At 35.7% G+C, this 19,536-nt stretch overlaps 1 protein-coding gene across 1 annotated transcript in view; it reads left to right on the top strand.

Moving 5' to 3' along the window:
- The first annotated feature begins 236 nt into the window (after window positions 1-236).
- Window positions 237-19,536, top strand: part of tmem117 (transmembrane protein 117) — a 280,385-nt gene continuing 261,085 nt past the window's right edge. Inside the window, exons 1-3 of the mRNA XM_069192367.1 lie at window positions 237-350; window positions 2,046-2,446; window positions 5,523-5,831. Of these exons, the coding sequence (XP_069048468.1) occupies window positions 5,540-5,831 (292 nt within the window). The 5' untranslated portion in view covers window positions 237-350; window positions 2,046-2,446; window positions 5,523-5,539. The remainder of the gene's footprint in view (window positions 351-2,045; window positions 2,447-5,522; window positions 5,832-19,536) is intronic.

The following is a 19,536-nucleotide window of genomic DNA, read 5'->3' as shown; positions in this document are numbered from 1 at the left end:
TCATATTGATGCAACTAACTTTATAAGTTAAATATTGTATTGCCTCAGTTCAAATATTCAACATGATAACTTCCAGGAAAAAAAAATGTTAGAGTAAGTACCGAATACCTCAAATTCCATCTATTTTCACAAATTAGTGTGAGATAAAAGCTGCACTAAGCACCTGTTATACAAGGCCAGTAAAACATTTTCTAACAACCGCTAGAGGCTCTTATTCTTAACAAGAATTGCGCATGCTCTTGTCACTACGTATCTGTACCTAGAGATATTGTACTGCATTATGGGATATCAATGACCAGGGGATGGTAAAACTAGCACATTTTTTAAGCTGGCACCAATCTTGTTATAAGGTATAGGCAGTTTGTTCTCGCTGTGTCATCGTCGGCTGTAGGGTACTTGCAGAAACGTGTCGTTACTTGCAAAGTGTGATGCATTATCAAATCAATGGGAAAACTAATAAAACAGTAAAACAAGTTAAAATATGATGGACACAGTTGTACATCCAGCGTTACTACATTCCTAAATTTATTTATAAAGAAATAACAATTCATACACTGTGGATTAAATTGTTGTAATTCAGTAGAAATCTAATCGACCTCTTGTTGTAGTGAAATTAGTAAACGTGGAAGAAATATTATTTTGAAATAGGTACAATTCTGTCAAGCAATGCTCATAAGTTATAACACTAAATATATAATGTCGTGAATAACGTTGTTGGAGAATGTGCCAAAACATGATTCATAGTAGGAACAGTATTGCTTTGCAAAGCCAGCTACAGTATATATACACATACAGTGCATACTGACACAGAAATGTATCTGTGAGGTGAAATGCAAATTCCATTCAGAAATACAATTTCAAGTGTTTTAACTTTTTAACTTTTACTCATTTAGCTGGTGTTTATGAGATCATATGCAGAAGTTTTTTTTCTTTCAATGCTATATTCCAGAAAATATATGTTAAACTTCACTCCATGAACAATCACCAACACATTATAAATATAATTTTTAAATACTGTCAACAGGAAAAAGGATTGCTTAAGTAGGTTTTGAAAGGACAACAGCAATAATCCCTTGAGGTTTGCAGGGTGCTGCAGATATATTTATCTTTTACTGTGTATTTGATTATAAGATTCCAATAATATCTTCCGCTGAGTGAATTATCTGGCTAACCACTTTTCAGAAGAAAAGATTAATTAAATTTGGTCCATAATCTATGGTAGTTCAAAATGTTTTTAGGCTATTACAGAGATTTATTTATAGATACAGTATTCCTCATCTAGAAGCATATTTAAAAAATACCTTTTGGTAGATCACAGTATTGCTGACATTCTGTTTGAACATGAATGATATTAATACTGAAATATAATATTTCTGAAAAGGTTACTGATTATTTTGAACTATTTAAAATCTTAAGAGCTTGATTCTACTTCTGAGCAATTTGTTTAGTATGAGATAAGCAGTTTGCACTTGAAGAATTCCAAAGTGTCTTTACTGTACATAAAAACTTCAATGTTTTTATGTTTAAAGTAAGTTTCTTTCTTAATTTTGTATACAGTACAGTATATTGACTGATTTAATTAGGTTCCTAAAAATGTCAATAAAATACAAACAGAAAAATACTCTTTCATTCTAGAGTTTTTTAAAGGAGGATTTCTTTATACTGTATACTGTACATATTTGAGTTTCAAGACTACTTTCATATCCGCGTTCTGACAATTATTCATGACACGTATTTCACTGCTTGATTTTCAACTTTAGACAAATTGTGTGCAAAATAAATCAGGAAGTATCAACAAACTATAGCTTTAAAATATCAAATATTGCAATTCATAGTTTGATGCTTATTGTTTTCAACCAGTTTAAAAAATATTCTATCTTATTCAAAATATTATAAAGAAAAAGAAGAAAACATATCACAAGAGAAGCAAAAGTCTGTGGTGGTACTTATAAGTATTTAAGGATTCAAATGAATAAAACTAAGTAATGGAGCTGCATCTCCATGTTCAAAATGGTCCCTATCTGTCTTTTGTCTTACCTTCATAGATACACTTGGAAGAAACATTATTTTCATCAGGATGACCCAGCATGTTTGTTGCACTACTGGATGCTGATAGTATGTGCTGTGGGGAGTGCATTTTTCAGCTCTGCATTTCCCTGACACAGAACAGCTGAACACCCAGCCATGCTGACGAAGCAGTGCCTTTTCTGCCTTCTCACTGCTGCTTGTAAAACAACTACAAAGCTAATGGATTTGGGAGTGTGACTGCCATAGAAAGAGACAGGTCACATGGCCAGTCTAGTGACACTGCAAGACATGATTTCCTCTTGCTAGTAGAATAATTCTAATGTTGTCAGCTCAGTGAGCATGATGATGCTGCCAAAAGCCGAGTGGGATCTGGCTTCTTGTCCCCGGAGCACAGCCTGAAGAAGGAAGAAGTGGTGTGGTAAGTTGGTGTATTCAGTATGTAAATATGTTATTCACTGAACAATCTTTCTCCAGCCTGCAGCCAGACAGTTATCAAATAGACTTCAGCCTTAAAATTTGACAATTCCAGCAGCTGTTGCCTTGGTAATATAATAAAACAAAGCACTGTCAGGAGCAGGGAAGACTGACTTCATTCCTAGGACACAGAGAAGTGACAAATTAGTGCTATTACATTTTGCATGTGTTAATGTGGAATAATCTTTTAAACACTTGACAATATATTTTTAATTTCCTTAAGACCCAGAAATTGTTAGAAACGAGAAACTTCTGTTGTATGCTGGATTGAAAAAATGAAAATGCATTTCCTGTAATGCTAGTCAGCTGTTTGTCTATTTTTATTGGCCACTTGAGCTAAAGAGCATTTCTTAAGGTGGACCAAGGACAGAAAAATAATGTGAGGGATTTAGAGAAACTGTTATTTACCCCTCTTACTATACATAAAATAATAATAGTAATAGTTATTGTTACATTATTGATATATCATTTATTTAACCAATCGTGCAATTAGTTAAACTATGTGTGCAATATTTGGTATGTTAAAAATATTGTTTCTTGACATATTTAACTATCAAGAGATATGTGTTAAGAATCTAAGATACTGTGTTCATTATGGATTAACTTCATATTCACAGATAGACAAGGGTAATGCACAAATGAGTTAAGATTGTTAAGAAAAGAACTGGGATTAAGTGAGAGCTACACATCCTTTTATAGTAATTTGGTATGAATCCAGTTGTTTAGGTTTGTTAATTTAATTTTATGTTCATTTAAACTGTCAAAGTTGGATATTCCTTTTAGGCCGGGAATGTATTTTGTTGCTCCTCTACAATGAAATTCAAGGACAACAATCGTTTTTGTATCAGAATTGTAAAAATATTCTAAATGAAGTCATACAAGTGTAACATATTACCCTTTGCTTAAAAATCTATGCTTTTAACTATACTGTACTACTATTGCTATTTCAGAGTCTAGATTAATGATATAAATTAGGAAGAGCAGTAGTTCAGACTCAGATGTCTATTACCATACAACTGCCATTTTACATTGGAAGTAAGGGTTATTGGTCTACAATTACTTGGGTTAGTTTTGTCACAGTTGGAATAGTTTTACTAATGACCTATGAACAACATCCCTAAAACTGTGTTCATCTTACAGTAAGTGCTTCTGGTACCTGTAACTCTCATGTATTTTCTGTGCTAAAAGTATATAATCTAAAGCTCCACCTTTCCTCACCCTGAAGCATGCAGTTGATTTCTCCCATGATAAAAAGTGTAGTGAAATATTTAATACAGAAGCCATCATCCTTTTATTTTCTAAATGTTTTCAATTTTTATGCCTGAGAGACATTACTTCATGGTTAACTAGTGTTTTGTTGTGGTCATATTGAAAACATATTACCTGTCTTCTATTTCAGTAGAATTTTCTCTCTTTCTAATACCCGTTTTTACTTGAACTAACTGTACTTGAATCATTCTTAAAGTGCTTTGTTTCACTTTATATTTTTTCTTATTTGATTTATTTAACCATTTGGACAACTGTTTTGCATGTGATTTGCTTGCTTTTGGAATGTGTTTTGTTTCCGTGTTTCAAGCAGAATATTTTTAAACTGTTGCTGTCCTTTCTCATTTCACATTTGTATCCCATTCCATTTCTGCTTTCCTGAAATTATGAATCTTTATTTTCGACTTTGCATGTCTTGTATAGTATGTTTGACATTTGTATCTTGCTAATATTTGCTATATTTGGCTAATATTTAAAGAAATCTACTATATGTTTACTGTGTGATGTTTAGTTTCTGACTGCAGGGTCAGCTGTGTCCTTTTAAAGCTAATATGGGATCTGCTGGTGTTCACCAGTTTTTATTCAAATGGACAGCAGATATTCCCTTGGAAAAAGCATACAGTATTTAGTTTAATAGACAATGTCTACTATTTTATTATCAAAACAGGACATTATTTCTTCAGCTGTGAATACAAAACATATACAAAATTATACACTTGAAACTAAGAAAAAAAGTTAAGGAAAACTATAATTGAATTTTAATGACATATTTATCCCATTATTTTTCTAAAAAATATAAATATTGTTTCCTAGCCATTATGTTAGTGATTATTGTAATAATCCAAGGCTAAATGTCCAACCACTTGTGTGGTGAAGTAATAACATCTAATACTTGATACAGGAGATATTTTCTGTACCAATGCCCAGTCTGCCCACAACATGCATGTCCTCCTTTAAGGTGATCTAATAAGTGAACACCTTAAATTTGAGTAGTTTCTTGTATGCAGTACAGATCTGTACTAGGCTGTTCTTCAAATGGCATTCTCCCAACTGTTCTTCTTTCTATAGCCCTTTTTCTGATATTAGAAAGTGTTTATAGCACGGTCCTGGGCAAGCCTCCATTGTTGTAATTTGGCATAAATATACTGACGTCACCATGTGTTATTTTAGTTTACTGAAAATCAGAATGCTGTGAATGCCCTGCTAAAGGATACATTGTCAAAACATACAGTATATGAGAGATAGGTACCAAAAACACAACCAACTTTCTTGGTCTAAAAATATAGATATTAGGACATGTACTTCACTTAATGCTAAAAGATAATTAAAGGAGTATAAGAACGCCAAATCAAGAGAAGGAAGGATTAGATTGTGTTTAGTTTGAAAAGGAAATTAGTTCTTAAAAGCAGCCAGGGTATTTGATTTAGTTGCCTAAGTAACAGCATGAGGTTCCCTCCATGACCACAACTTTTGGAAATGTTCAAATACTTAATTTAATAAAGAATTGATGTTTTAAGATGTTTAATTATAGTTTTTAGCCCTGAAAAGAAACCAAGCTGTTAATATTGTTCCTTATATTTGGCTGTTTTGAAAAGAATAGCAAACATACAAAATCATAAAACATTGCGAGGCAAACAGAACATTTTTAATCCATATAATAAACTTAGCCATTATAACTATTATAAAATTAGCAAATAACCGAATGTGTTCATTCTCAAAGTCTCAGATTGTATTTCTCCCCTTTTACTCTATAGATAGACTGGTCGCCTAAATGGAAACGGGAATGGAAATTGCCGGAAGATTCCGTTATTATTTCCAGCATCCCTGGTCTCGTTTAATTGTTGCCTATCTGGTGACCTTCTTCAACTTCCTAATATTTGCTGAAGATCCTGTTTCACACAGCCAGACTGAAGCCCATATGATAGTAGTGGGCAACTGTTTCTCCTTCATTGTGAATAAGTACCCTGGAGGAGGGTGGAATGTCCTGAAAGTGCTGATGTGGCTAATGGCCATAATCACTGGTCTGTTTGCAGGAAAGTTCATCTTTCATCAACAGCTCTTCGGTAAGTTTTTTTTATAAACTAGTGAAAGAAGTGTCTCTTCCACAATACTAAAATCATGTGTCCTCCTGATTTTTTTAAAGATTTATTTGCAAGCAACAGATTATGTCTTATCTTTATCTTAAGAATGATCAGTGAAAACATAAAGGGGATTTACTTTGAATACATATTCAGTATATATCCATTGCAGTGGTGCAGTGTCATTACAGTATTTAATAATATGATTTACACTATGATTTTGATAGTGTTGAAAATAATGTCTTGATTGTGTAAATAAATTAAATTATTTTCATTTTCTTAACAAATTGTTATAAAATCCCAGACTGTTACTTTTCAAGTGTATGATTGTTTAGCTCATGTTAATCCAGTACAATGAATGTATCACATGTAAAACCTGTCCAGTGAGAAGGTTTATAGTGTAGTGACAACAGCAGAAAATCAATACAATCATTATCCCCAACAGAAATAAAATTTGTTCAAGCAAAAGACAATCACAAATAGCAAAACAATTTTAGAACTTAAATGATTAATGGAAAGCAAAGTGCCGCAGTGTTTAGCATTGCTGCCTCATAGCGCTGCAACCCTGGGTTCAATTCCTGGCTTGCTACAGTATCTGCATAAAGTTTGTGTGCTCTCTACATGTTCAAGTAGGTTTCCTTTTCCTCTCACAGTCCAAAGGCATACTGCTAGATTAATTGGCTTCTAGGAAAATTGGCCCAAGTGTGAGTATGTGTATGTGTTTGTCTTTGTGTGCCCTGTGATAGACTGGCATCCCATTCAGGGACTATCCTGTCTTGTAAACCTTTTGTTTACTGGGACCCTGTATTGGATACAGTGATAAGAAAATGGATGGAAGCTCATATGGAATGGACCCTGCTCAAAATGAATAACACCAAATGTATATATACAGAAAGGATGTGCAATAAGTAAAATTCCTTTTTAGTCTTAGAGTTTTTCAGTCTATGGACACCTATTCTTCTGTTGGTGGTGTTCACTGACACATGCATGTCATTTTGCCGGACTCTACTATATTAATAATCCAGATTGTAAAGGGGGTCAAATTCAAATTCAAGCTCTTTAATGCACCTCACTGTAGGCCTCTGACTATGCTGAAAAAAGGACTTTCTCATTTTGAAGAATAAAGCTAGAGAAACATTCACCTTATTATTAATGTGATAACATTACAGTTATAAATGAGAGAAGGCCTTTTGGCCCATATATTTAATCAGTTAACAAGTAGCCAAGTGACTACAGGGTCTCATTCAATTTCTTCTTTAAAGACATCAGGGCTATACCAGATTCCCACACCTCATTGTGTAAAAAGTGATTCTTTTTAAATGTTGTTCCTCATAGCTTCTTTTTGTTTCTTCTGGTCTATGTTCCACAATTGATTCTGAAGATGTCTGATGGGTTTCTTTTGTCAAGAAGTGAAAATGTTCTTTTATTGTCTCAGAACAGGACATTCATTTAAATCCTACAGTATAAAGTATCTCATTAATGGATCTGGGAATGGTCCCCCCAGACCAACAATATTTTTTGTAACATGGTGACCGAAATAGTACACATTATTCTATGTGAATTATTACTAGTGTCTTCAACATACTGTATAATCCCTTGTGAGTGTGAGACCCATGAATAGATTTTGTCAAATGGGTTAAACACGCATTAAATGTCAGAATATTGTTGCATAATTGCAAGTCTTTTAACTGTAACATTATGTTTGCCTTTCTTATGGCTTCCCCACTTTGTCTAGAGAAGAAAAAAGATGCAGAGTATAAGCATAAACACTTAAGAATTTTTTATGGGTAACTTATTCAAGCTCAGTGTTTCTAATGTTTTACGTATTGTTTGTATTTCTGCTATCTGCATGTAACATCTATGACACTGTGCATGCATTGATGGCTTGCAAAACATTGTTGCACTTGCTACTGTTTAGCAGTCCAGTTAGACAATATTAAGGATCCAATCAACATCCTGAAGTATTGTTGTCTTCATCCTGCTGACACCTGAACATGACCTGAACTTTTTGGGTGTTAGTTATGATTGGACATTTTCAATCTATTAAATCTGATAGATGTGTGCATATTCATGGAGACCATACTAAAAAAAATCAAATCCTCCTCTCCTGTAAAGCACGTAATTCATTAATTCACCTTAGTTATTAACTCTGTTGTAGAGAAAGGTACTAGTTCTGCCATCAAATTGTTGGGAAAAAATTAGTAAAAATAATAAACAAATGTAATATTAACATAATGATAAGACAATATGACAGTTGACATGCAGCATAGGTTAAATTAAGCCTCCTGGTATTGAGAGGTCTTTTGATGCTTTGCACTCAACTGTAGGCAATGTGTTGTCAACTATTTGATTGAATGCATACTCTTAGGCTATATGTGCTTAGAATATATTGTCTTAGGAGGGACGCACGTGCTGAACTCATCTCTTTCTAGGTCACATCTCCTGTATTACTCATTCCTGTTCCAGACATATAACCAAATGATTAATTTAGCCTTTTGCTGAGCACCGTTTTAGATAAAGGTCAGAGAGTACCTGCCTTCAGTGTGTGATTCTGTAAACATCTCCTTGAAAACCTATGACAAAAACACGCTTAATAGAAATCCACATTTCAGTGAGACTTTTTTTGCATCATCTTCTATTAAAATACTTAATTAAAGATAAATATTCTCTCAAAATATTAATGATTCTTTGGGCATAGAATGTTTATATGTTGTTCTCTGGTGTTAAGCCACATGTGGAAATTTTGTAAGCACAAATTCTTACTTGTGTTAGAAACCTAAATTACAAACGTTATTTACTGTATGTAAACTGACATTTTGCAAATAATGTTTCTGCATTAAAGTGGTTGGTTTCAGAGTAAAAACTTTATTTATTTACAGAGTTAAAACAATATTTAGCCTTACAATGGTGTGAGGTTGGTTTAATTGTTTTTCTTACTGTATGTTGTAGTCTTTTATGTGTTTGTTGATGTGTTAGACTAAGCATGTGTGACTTTGAAGAAGTTTGTATTGGTGAGGAGTTCCCATTAACTCAAAGTCACAACTGATAGTATATTGTTACAGGTTATGGTAGATGACTATGGAAGTGTTAACATTTCCACTTCATAGAGCTTCAAACCAAAGAATACTTAGTTGTGCTGGGTGGGAGACACACTGATCAAAAAAATCTTCTGGTTTATCTTAGTTAATTAGTTCTGTGTAAATGATTAAGAGTGTCTAAAGAATAAAAGACAGATAACAGAACTTGAGAGGGGAGAAAACAGGAAGACACAAAACATAAAGTATTTTTTAGAAAAGTGAGAGAATTTCCTATAAATTCGGTGGCATTCGAGTTTACCATGAGAGAAAATTAACTATAGGTTGTATTATATTTGGTTTAAAAGGAAAAAGTAAAGGTTCATCCATGCTGAAAAGGGAAGAAAAGAAAACAGCTGGAAGAAAGCCTTCTTCATGTGTGAGAAAGAGAGGGAAGTCAGCAGCTTACAAAGCATGAGTGAACAAAAGTCGGGAGTGGAGAGGAAGCGAGAGCAGGAGAGAAGCAGAGGGGATACTCAGGTGGTGTGAAGTCAAGAGAAGTTGAGGGCTTGGTTTTGGAAATCCATGTCATCGCTGCAGGGTTATTGGAAACTGAGGAACTGTGAAAAGGGGAGATAATTTTTAGTATGTATGGGGAAAATGAGCTGTACAGGAGATAGCCGTGTGAATCTGTGGGTTTGTAGACAGAAGTAGAGAGTCTTGGATGGTTAATGGATAGATTTATGTCTAGAAATGGAAAAGTAGTGGAAGATAAGTTAACTGTATATTTGAGGGATGGGTGGAAGTTGATGAAGCGATGCAGGAAGTGTTTTAGCTGATCATTAAAGCATGTGGCGGTCATCAATGTTTCGCCTGTAGAGATGAATCTGCTTATGAAAAGGTTATTGAATGAGAAAGCATTCATTGTGAGGACCAATTCCACAAGACGTACAAGAGTGTAGGTGGGTGGATCAAGCACTGTACATTTGTCCAGCGTGTGCTTGAGTGCTTTAAGACCATCATTGTGGGGGAATGACAGTGTATAAGGATGTGATGTTCATAGTAAAAATGTAACATTCTGGGCCCTGAAACCGGAAATCGTCAAAAGGTTGGAGAGCATGGTTGGTATCCTTGATATATGAAGGAAGCTCTTCAAGCAGTAGTTTCATAAGGCTTTTGAGAAAGATGTGAGTTGTGTGCCAGTTGCATGCTGAGATGATGGGGCATCTGGGGGTGTCAGTTAGGCAGAAGTGTTGGTTAGTTGTCTGGAGGCTTCTTCGATATATAAGTCTTTTTGCTACACCACAGCAGCGCTGCCTTTGTCCACTGGTTTGATGAAAATATCATCTCTATTCCTGAGAGATTGGAGTGCCTAAATTTCTGCTTGGGTGAGGTTAGAACTGTGTTTCTTGGGTGTGGAAAGGGTCTTGGGAGCTTGATTGTTGCATTGATTAATGAAGCAATCTACTGACAGAAAACAGCCAGAAGGGGGAGTCTAACAGCTCTGTTTAGGATTGGTATTTTTAATGACGTCGATAAACAGGTGGTCAACTCTCGGTGAAAAGTCATCAGCAAAATGTGCTCTGAGCCAAATCCTGCAGTAAAGGCAGTTGAGGTTGACTTGGGTTTGGGGAATGTCCAGCATCTTGGGGACTGGTACAAAACTGAGGCCTTTGCTGAGATGAAATTGCTCATCCTGTGAAAGGGAAAGGTGTGAGGGCATAATAACAACACGATTAGGATTCGTGGGGGTGTTGATGTCTTTTTTCTGTAGAAGATGATTGAGTTTTCTGTCCTTTTCTGCAGTGAGGCACTGATAGGTTTTGGAGCTGGAAGATCAGATGAGGTTGGTTATCTAGGTCAGTTAAAGAAATACACTGTATCCTCATATGGTCCTTTTTTTCTTGTCCTTGTCCTGCAGTAGGTATCACCTGGTAATTCTGGAATTATTGTCTTCATTGAATTTAAACATGTTGTCTTGTGATTTTTGTAGTGTACATAGATCAGATAAAAGGTCTGCAGCTGCCATTACATTTAGAAGCAAATGTAGGGGGCCCAGAACTATTAAGAACCTATTAAATCATTATCATGAAACATGGACACATCCATCATAAGCTTGTCAGTGTACAACATAATAGACTAAGAAAAATGATGAGGAAATATATAGATGTGGCTAGCAATTTGCAAGGAAATTAAACATTTGTTCACACAGAAGTTCCAGACAGCTATAGTGACTCATTAGCATAAAGGTTTATTAATGCTATAAAGGAACAGTACTGTACATCACATTGTTTAAAGCATAACAAAACTACAGTACCTCCAGTGGTGTTATGAAATACAATACTTACAAGGAAATCTTACAGCAACAAACAGGACAAAAAGACATCTTATGAAACTACACTACTCATCTTGTGAAACTAACAAAAATGTGACAAACACAACTAGTAAATGTCTGGTCATCAGGCAAATGGCAATACCAACCCAACAGTGGTTTTTGATAACTCTGGTGAAAAGGCTGGAGAGTATTGGCATTGATATGTCACCAAACAGATTCAGATACACTGGTCCTGTAGCTTACAGTACGAAACAGAAAGGGTATAGTAGGAATTACAAAAACAAAATGGCAAAATAACAGAAGCACCTATAGAAGACATAACACAGACAGTTTTCCTTTGAGAGCGATAGTTGAAAACTCTCATGGTCAGAATCTGGTAAGAACCACACATTGTTCACACCATAACTAATTATGTCAACTATCAGGTGAAACTAGTTCATACAGTATGACCTGTAGAAAATATTGTGGAAATATGAGGGAATTGGGCACACTCCTTGGATGTTACCATGATAACTTCACATTTCTTAGTGACTGCAAGCATATTATTCATTTTATGGAATAAGAACAGATTAGTTATTCCGCTTTTAGTTTTTTCCACAAGATTAGTGCACTTTTACCTATGTTGCACATCTGTCAAAAATTTAATAACAACCTTCACTTTTTCCACACACCTTTTTCTATGCAGATTGGTAAATACTAATTTGTTCCATGATTCCACTTAATGTAATGATACTGTGCTTTCATTGTCTTTCCATGAAAACACATACAAAGTGCACTTCAGGATGAAAGTGAAAGTTTTAATGCATTCATATAACATTTTCATCATTAGGTCATATAAATCAAAACAATAAATTTATAATTCAAAACTCTTATTTTTCATCATTATAAAATATTTTTGACTATATAAAACAATTTTAAACTTGAGAGATACAGCTTTGCATAACATTTGAAGATTTAGTCTTTTCATAAAAATAGCATAAATTTAATTTTGCAACACCACTAAAGCAATGGGAACTTCTCTTAAATGATTCAGATTTATTTTTGCTGAATAGACATTTTGGAGATTTCATTGTGAAAAGACACAATGCAATTTATGGTATAGTACATCACTAGAAATCGTTTACAATGGAAGCAGGTGACTGATTATTTTCCAACTTGGAGCAAATGTATGGACATCTTTAAAGGGACTTTAACATTTAATGTTTTCGGTATGAGGCAATATGTTAAGATTAAAACTATAAAAAGCAGAGAAGTAGTGGGTTTGACATTGATCGAATCTCACAGTGGCCTTAACATATACTGTACTTATTGGATTAGCAGCAGTATAGCAGTTAATGCAATTATGCACTTAAATGGTATACTGATTCCATTTATTCATTTTCTAACCCCTTTATCCAATACAGGGTGAGCTGGTGTCATATCCAATTCATTATTCCCTGGAAATCTACTGTATGTCATCTGAAATGCGCACACTCTGCTAAAATCGTTCTTTCTTCCACTTTCAGGGACGCATTATTTTCCCCATCATCCCAATATTAAATTATTTTATGTAACACATAAGGACAAAAGATGCACATATCCTTTTTATGCTTTCTATGAGGCTCTGATAATTTGTGAAAAGAGAAATTAAACTTTCATTCATGCGGTGGAGGTAAAAGGTTTTACATTATTCAAATTCATAACAAACACATTAAATACACTGAGAAAATGCTAAAAACAACCACAAAGAATGGCCCCCTTTTTAACCATACCGTAATTAACAAATATGCACTCAGTCCCTCTGGATATCATTCGTTTCTGGAAAGTTTTGAGGAACATGTGTGCAAAGATGTAAATATCTGTATGTCGGAAGGGATACAGATTTCCAGGGGATACTGAATTGGATACAACACCTGGATATCTTTTGAGTACAAGCTTTAAAATCACCGAAAATGGTAATTTCTTACTAAAATTATGTGTCAATTATACAATCTAAATCTTTAAATCTGCCACATATCCATGTAATGATTTCCATTTTTAGGCAAGTTTTTCAAGGTTAGAAACTAATTTGTTGTTTTTTTTTCATGTAAGTGTTATATTGGTTTAAAATGTGTGAACTGTTTAAGGCTAATTGCACATGTAAAATGGGTAAAATTATATTAATCATCTTATTTATAGACATCTATTTATTAATAGACATCACTATAATCACTATACTGTACATGTTCTCATATCTGACTCCCTGCCAGTGTTTGATTAAATTTTCTAATAGTAAAATGAAGTACATTGCACTTTTGTGTTTTCAGGAGAATTTATGTCCTCTTGGTCCATGTTGAGATCTATTTTCATTGTTTCATACGAAGAGAATTCCTCTCAGAATTAAGAGGAATGGTGCGAAGCTACCATCTGTGGGATTATGACTGAAAGCCTCTAAAGTCTGAATCCTGCCTAAACGCTATGACACCCTAACCCAGAATTAGGTCGTCTGCAAATGATTTAGCACCTGTGAATATGTGAACCTGTGAATATGGACTTCACAGTCCATTTTAGCAAGTATTGTGGGACCCAATGTAACTGTTTTAAACAGACACAGAAATATTATGTTGAATAAACTGAATATGTAGCTAGCTGAAGAATAAAGTTCTAGGTTCCAACAAACACCATAAAATTACAATAAAAAAATATTTAGTTGTCTACAGTATACACTGTAAAAAAGGACCTTTGCTATAACACTGAACAAAAAGTAAAAATTCAGTTTTGGAAAACTGTACTTAAAAAAAAAACAAGAAGTCAAACTATTAATTTCTTAAAAGTCCAGTGACTGAATGTGTAAGTAAATAATTAAACAAATCCATAACAAGAATAAACATAGAAGGGGCCACACTTCATCCACCACTGAAGTGTACCACTCACCTGGGTCAGGAGTCGGCCAAGCACACAAGCAGCCAACTGTGCTACACCCAGCAGATAAATTACAGAAGTGAGAAATTGCTTTGCCAATTAAATTAAGGGGATACTTTAGATAGGCCAGGCTCTGCTAGACCAGATTATTTAATACCCTTCTCTTATGAACAGTGCCATGGGATTTGTAATGATCAAACAGTTAAGACCTTGGTTTATTGCATCTGAAAGACGGCATTTACTCTAGCACAGTTTAGCAATAGTAAGGCAAAAGTTTTTGACAATTATGGTCCAGAAGGAAGAGTCCCACTGCTGTAACATCTTTTCAGTCTTTGGTTTTCCTTTAATTATATCTGTAGGTCTGGGCTCCTAGTACTCCTATTTTCTTTTTTTTAACATTTCTTAATTGTGTCCTGACTTTTTGTTCACAGTTATATAACAAAAGCTATAAGTATGTAGTGTAGGGTGATGTTTCAGAATTTTCAATGTAAGAAAAAATAGTTTATGAGTATCATTGCATGGGGTGAATCAGCAGTCTTCTTTAGTTCATTAGGCTTTTCAGTTACCCCTGCCTCAACCCTTAACATTTAACTATAATAAGAAAATGCATGTCTTATAACTTCTAGTCTAAAATACTTTGTTTTGATAGACTTCCATGACTCAGTACATAATGTTTTTATCTTTAAAATGTCATTATAAAATTGCAGCTGAGTCATATTGAGGATAATGGCATTGTAGTTGCATCCAATTTTCTGTAGTGTTCTAATCAGTCAGGATTAGAAAAGGCAGTGAACATATGTCTTCTCAGAATTAAAGTGTTATAGAATAAGAATTAAAGTCATAACATGTGTTAGTGTTAATTCCAAGGTCTCTTCTAAGCTTCTTAGAAAGGACATTCAATTTAATGTTTTCACGTAATTATTTAAAATTGCTTTTATAAGCCATTCTACTTCCTTGTTTCTTTTTTATTTTACTTCCAGATATCATTTTGTTTTAGTGAAATAATGAATGAATGTCCCTACTAGTATCTACGATCAACATGATGGAATAGGTTGAGAATATATTTCACATGAAGCATTAAATTACTAGATGTTATCTACCTGTGATTCCCTTTCTTTTTTGGGAAGCTCAATGAGGACAAAGCACTTAAGGCAGATAAATGAAACAGATGTATAGATACTATCAGACAAAGTCATAATTTGACATTTAACAGATTGTATTCATTTCCCATTCCAAAATATGAAGATTGCAATTTGTTCATAATTAAGGACGTTCTCATATTATTTCTGTAAAATAAAATTAAACGTCATCCACTTAAATAAGTTTAAGACTGTACAAATTTTTATATACTGTATAAAAACACATAAATGAAGCATGTGTATAACCCATCCATCCATCAATTTTCTAAACTCTTCATCGGTGCCGGCTGCTTAGCAAGCAGCAGGAGCAAGGCAGGATACACCATTGATAGGACTCCATCACAGGGCAGACACACAGACACAAACACAGACATGCACTCATACCAAGGGCCAATTAACCTACCAATATATCTTAGGACTGTGTGAATAAACTGGAAGACACCTGGCACCTGGAAGAAAGTGGTGCAATCAGGTAACAACATAAAAACTCCATGCAGATAGCATTCTAGGAACCGAACCCAGGGCCCCAGCACTGCAAGCCAGCAATGCTAACTGCAATGCCACTGTGACTCCATATGTATATTCTACATGTGAATGTGATTTCTATGTTTAAGATTTTCATTCCATAACATGTTTTGTTGTGGTAAAGAATTTTAAATATCCATACTGAAAGTTATGGAACATGTTCTTAATACATTTATCAATAGTTTGCACTCTGTATACCCATCCTTAACACTGAATTAATTTGTTGCATGTTTAGCTCCTACTAAGATAAGTTTTCTTCTTCTTAGAAAAGAATTACAAATAAAAAAGCATTATAAATATAAAAGAATCTTGGACATACAATGAAACGTTTAACACACGTTATTATTTTTCCAACAGGGTATTCTTATATATCCCCATAAATAACTTATCCAAATATTCATACTAATAAAAAGCCCATTCAAAGGTATTCCTTCCATCTGTATGTTTTCATCATAGGATCATGAGGATCCCAGCAACCACTGTTTTATGGACAATGATTTCTAAAAATAATAAGTTACAGATACATCTACAGGTATGTTCAAGTTCAAGTTTATTTTCATTTTACTCATATACAGGTATATGGTATAACGAAATGCTATTAAGCTAGATCTCAGATGATAAGTAGTACAAAAAACAACAATACAATTGTATAAGAAAAGAAAGAGACAACAGGCAATGTGCAAAACAACAAGAGGCAATGTGCAAATGACAGCAGGCAATGTGCAAAACAACAACAGGTAACAGGTAATGTGCAAAACAACATCAGATGGGCAAAATCATACATCAACAGAATTAAATAAAGGATAGAAAATTATGGGGAGTGGGATTTCAGTAGATTTCAATGTGTGTTTGAGTTTTTGGTAAAAGAAGGCACTGTGAGGTTCAGATTGTAGGTGAGAGATGCTGGGAGTTTAATAGTTTGATAGTGCGGGGTAAAAACTGTCTCCAAGTCTGGTAGTCTGGGCCCAAATGCTCCAGTACCATTTTCCAGGTGGTAGAGGGTCATACAGTCTGTAGCTGGGGTGTGTGGAGTCTTTGATGATGCTTAGAGCTTTCCTCAAGCACCGTCTGTCATAAATGTCCTGTATGGATGGGAGGGCAACCCCAGTGATGGACTGGGCAGTTTTCACTACCCGCTGTAGGGCTTTGCGGTCAGCAATACTGCAGTTGCCATACCACACTGTGATGTAACCTGTCAGTGTGCTTTCTGTAGTGCATCTGTAAAAGTTAGTGAGGATCTGGGGACATATCTTAGCCTTCTTCAACCATCTTAGAAAGTACAAGTGTTGTTGTGCTTTCTTGATCAGACAGGTGGCGTTGAGAGACCATGTGAGGTCCTTGGTGATATGGATGCCAAGGAATTTGAAGTTACTGACCCTTTCCACTTCAGTCCCTTTGATGTGGATAGGGGCATGTTCGTTTTGTAGTTTTCTGAAATCAACAATCAGCTCCTTGTGTTTGCTGATGTTGAGGGTGAGGTTGTTGTCTTCATACCACGTTGTAAGGAGATTGACCTGCTCCCTGTAGGCCCTCTCATCATTGTCTGTGATCAGACCTACAACTGTGGTGTCATTGGCAAACTTGATGATGGAGTTGGTGTTGTGTTTGACCTTACAGTCGTGGGTGTAGAGGGAGTAGAGCAATGGACTAAGCACACCACCCTAGGGAACCCCATTGTTCAGAGTAAGTGTGCCGGAGGTGTGGTTTCCAAGCCTGACAGCCTGAGGTCTGCCTGCCAGAAAGTCCTGAATCCAGTTGCAGAGGGTGATGTCGAGACCCAGTGCACTGAGTTTCTTGACTAGTTTCTCTGGAATGAAAGTGTTAAAAACTGAGCTGAAGTCGATGAATAGTAGTCTTGCGTATGTGTTCTTTTTATCCAGATGGGATAGGGCAGTGTGTATGGCAATGGAGATTGCATCATATGTGGATCTGTTGGGCCAGTAGGCAAATTGGTACGGGTCCAGCATGTTCAGAATGTGCTTCATGACCAGCCTCTTGAAACACTTCATGATGACAGGTGTTAGTGCCACTGGTCGGTAGTCATTAAGACATGTCACTGTGGTTTTCTTCGGTATTGGGATGATGGTGGTTGTCTTCAAGCAGGTGGGGACTACAGCTTGGACCAGAGCCATGTTGAAAATGTCTGTGCTTACACCGGGCAGTTGATTGGCGCAGGCTATGAGGACGCGACTGGGTATGCCGTCGGGTCCAGCCTTGCGTGTGTTCACTTTTAGCAGAGATCTCCTCACCTCATCTGCAGACAGTAAGAGCACCTGGTAGGCTGCAGAGGATGTAGCTCTGTTGATTGGTTCTGTGTTGCTGGTTTGAAACTGAGCATAGAAGGTGTTGAGCTCGTTAGGCAGGGAGGCATCATGGGCAGATGCACAGATGTTCTTCCTCTTGTAGTCTGCGAGGGCCTGTATACCTTGCCATATGCGCCTTGGGTCATTAGTGGTGAAGTGTTCCTCTAATTCCTGTTTGAGTGTGTTTTTTGCATTTTTAATACCATTGTTTAGATTGATCCTGCCTGACCTTAGTTCTGATTTATTGCCTGATTTGAATGCTGCATCCCTTGCTTTGATTAGGACGCGAACCTCACTTGTTTCTGATTAGGAAAAAATCTTATTTCAATATTGTATATTGATATGTGTACAGAAACCCTTTAAACTCAGTTTTTCCTTCATAGTCTGCTTTCATAAAGATAGAAACATCTGTTTTGGACTCAATATTAGAATCACAGTTTACCAGTGGTTCTATTGTATAAACCTTCATCTTTTTTTATGTTTGTTTGAAAATACTAGATCAGTCCAGGCATTCCCTCTATTAGGTACTGCCACAGACTGAGCAAGAAAGCTTTCATTTTCATGCATGACATTTTAATTTTCGTTTCAGATGTCCCTCATGTTGTGAAGCAAATTAAAATGTCCTATGATGATGGCAATTATGATGATGATTACTATAATAAGATATATTTATATATACTGAGACATCTTATTTATAAGTGTTTTTCTAACAATTCAAAACCATTTTCAAGTTTACATCATTTCCTGATTTCATTAATTAAATAACAATAATTACTACCTTTTCCAAGATGCATACTTTTCTGATTATATAAGATATATATAATATTATATATATTATATAAGATATATATCATCAACCACTTCCAAGTGGCTCAAAAATGTAAAAATGCTTGCTTGTGGACAAGGTGAGCTCTCTGATCATGGATTTGAGCCTGGGAAACATCATTAGCTACGTGCAGCATACAATAGGATCAATGACACCAAGGCTAGGATGGGATTAGTGAGTCAGGGCTCTAAGCAACAGTGACTCCTGCAGCATGCTGTGCTGTGTTGTCTGTGAGGGATGTGACTCTCCTCCAATCAGTGCTGAATCTCTAATTGCCAATTGCATGTCAAAAGACAAGTGGCTCAAAATGTAGTGGGTCACAGGAGTTTGACTATATTTCTCCATTCTCTCCTGTGTGAGGTCACAGAAATCATTGAAGCATTTTTGGAAAGTTAGAGAAGTTTGTCACGCCCTCTGCAGCCAGAGGGCGCTCCTTCTCTGTCCTGTCCCTAGTTTCCGGTCTGCTGTCCTTCCTGTCCCTCTCTTTCCCTTGGGCTATATATTTCCAGGTCTTGCACTCTGTCCTTGCTCAGCATTGACGTTCGGATGTCCTGAGACCTGCCTAGCACCAGGGCGCCCCACGTCCGCTCCCTGAGGGCATAGGTTTCTATACGGCATTCCTGAACTCTTTGCACTAATGAGCCCGGGCCTTTTTCCCGTCTCGCCGC

The sequence above is a fragment of the Lepisosteus oculatus genome, chromosome 7, assembly GCF_040954835.1.
Source record: "Lepisosteus oculatus isolate fLepOcu1 chromosome 7, fLepOcu1.hap2, whole genome shotgun sequence".
Classification (NCBI taxonomy): Eukaryota; Metazoa; Chordata; class Actinopteri; order Semionotiformes; family Lepisosteidae; genus Lepisosteus; species Lepisosteus oculatus.
This window is presented reverse-complemented; position numbering and strand designations above follow the sequence as displayed.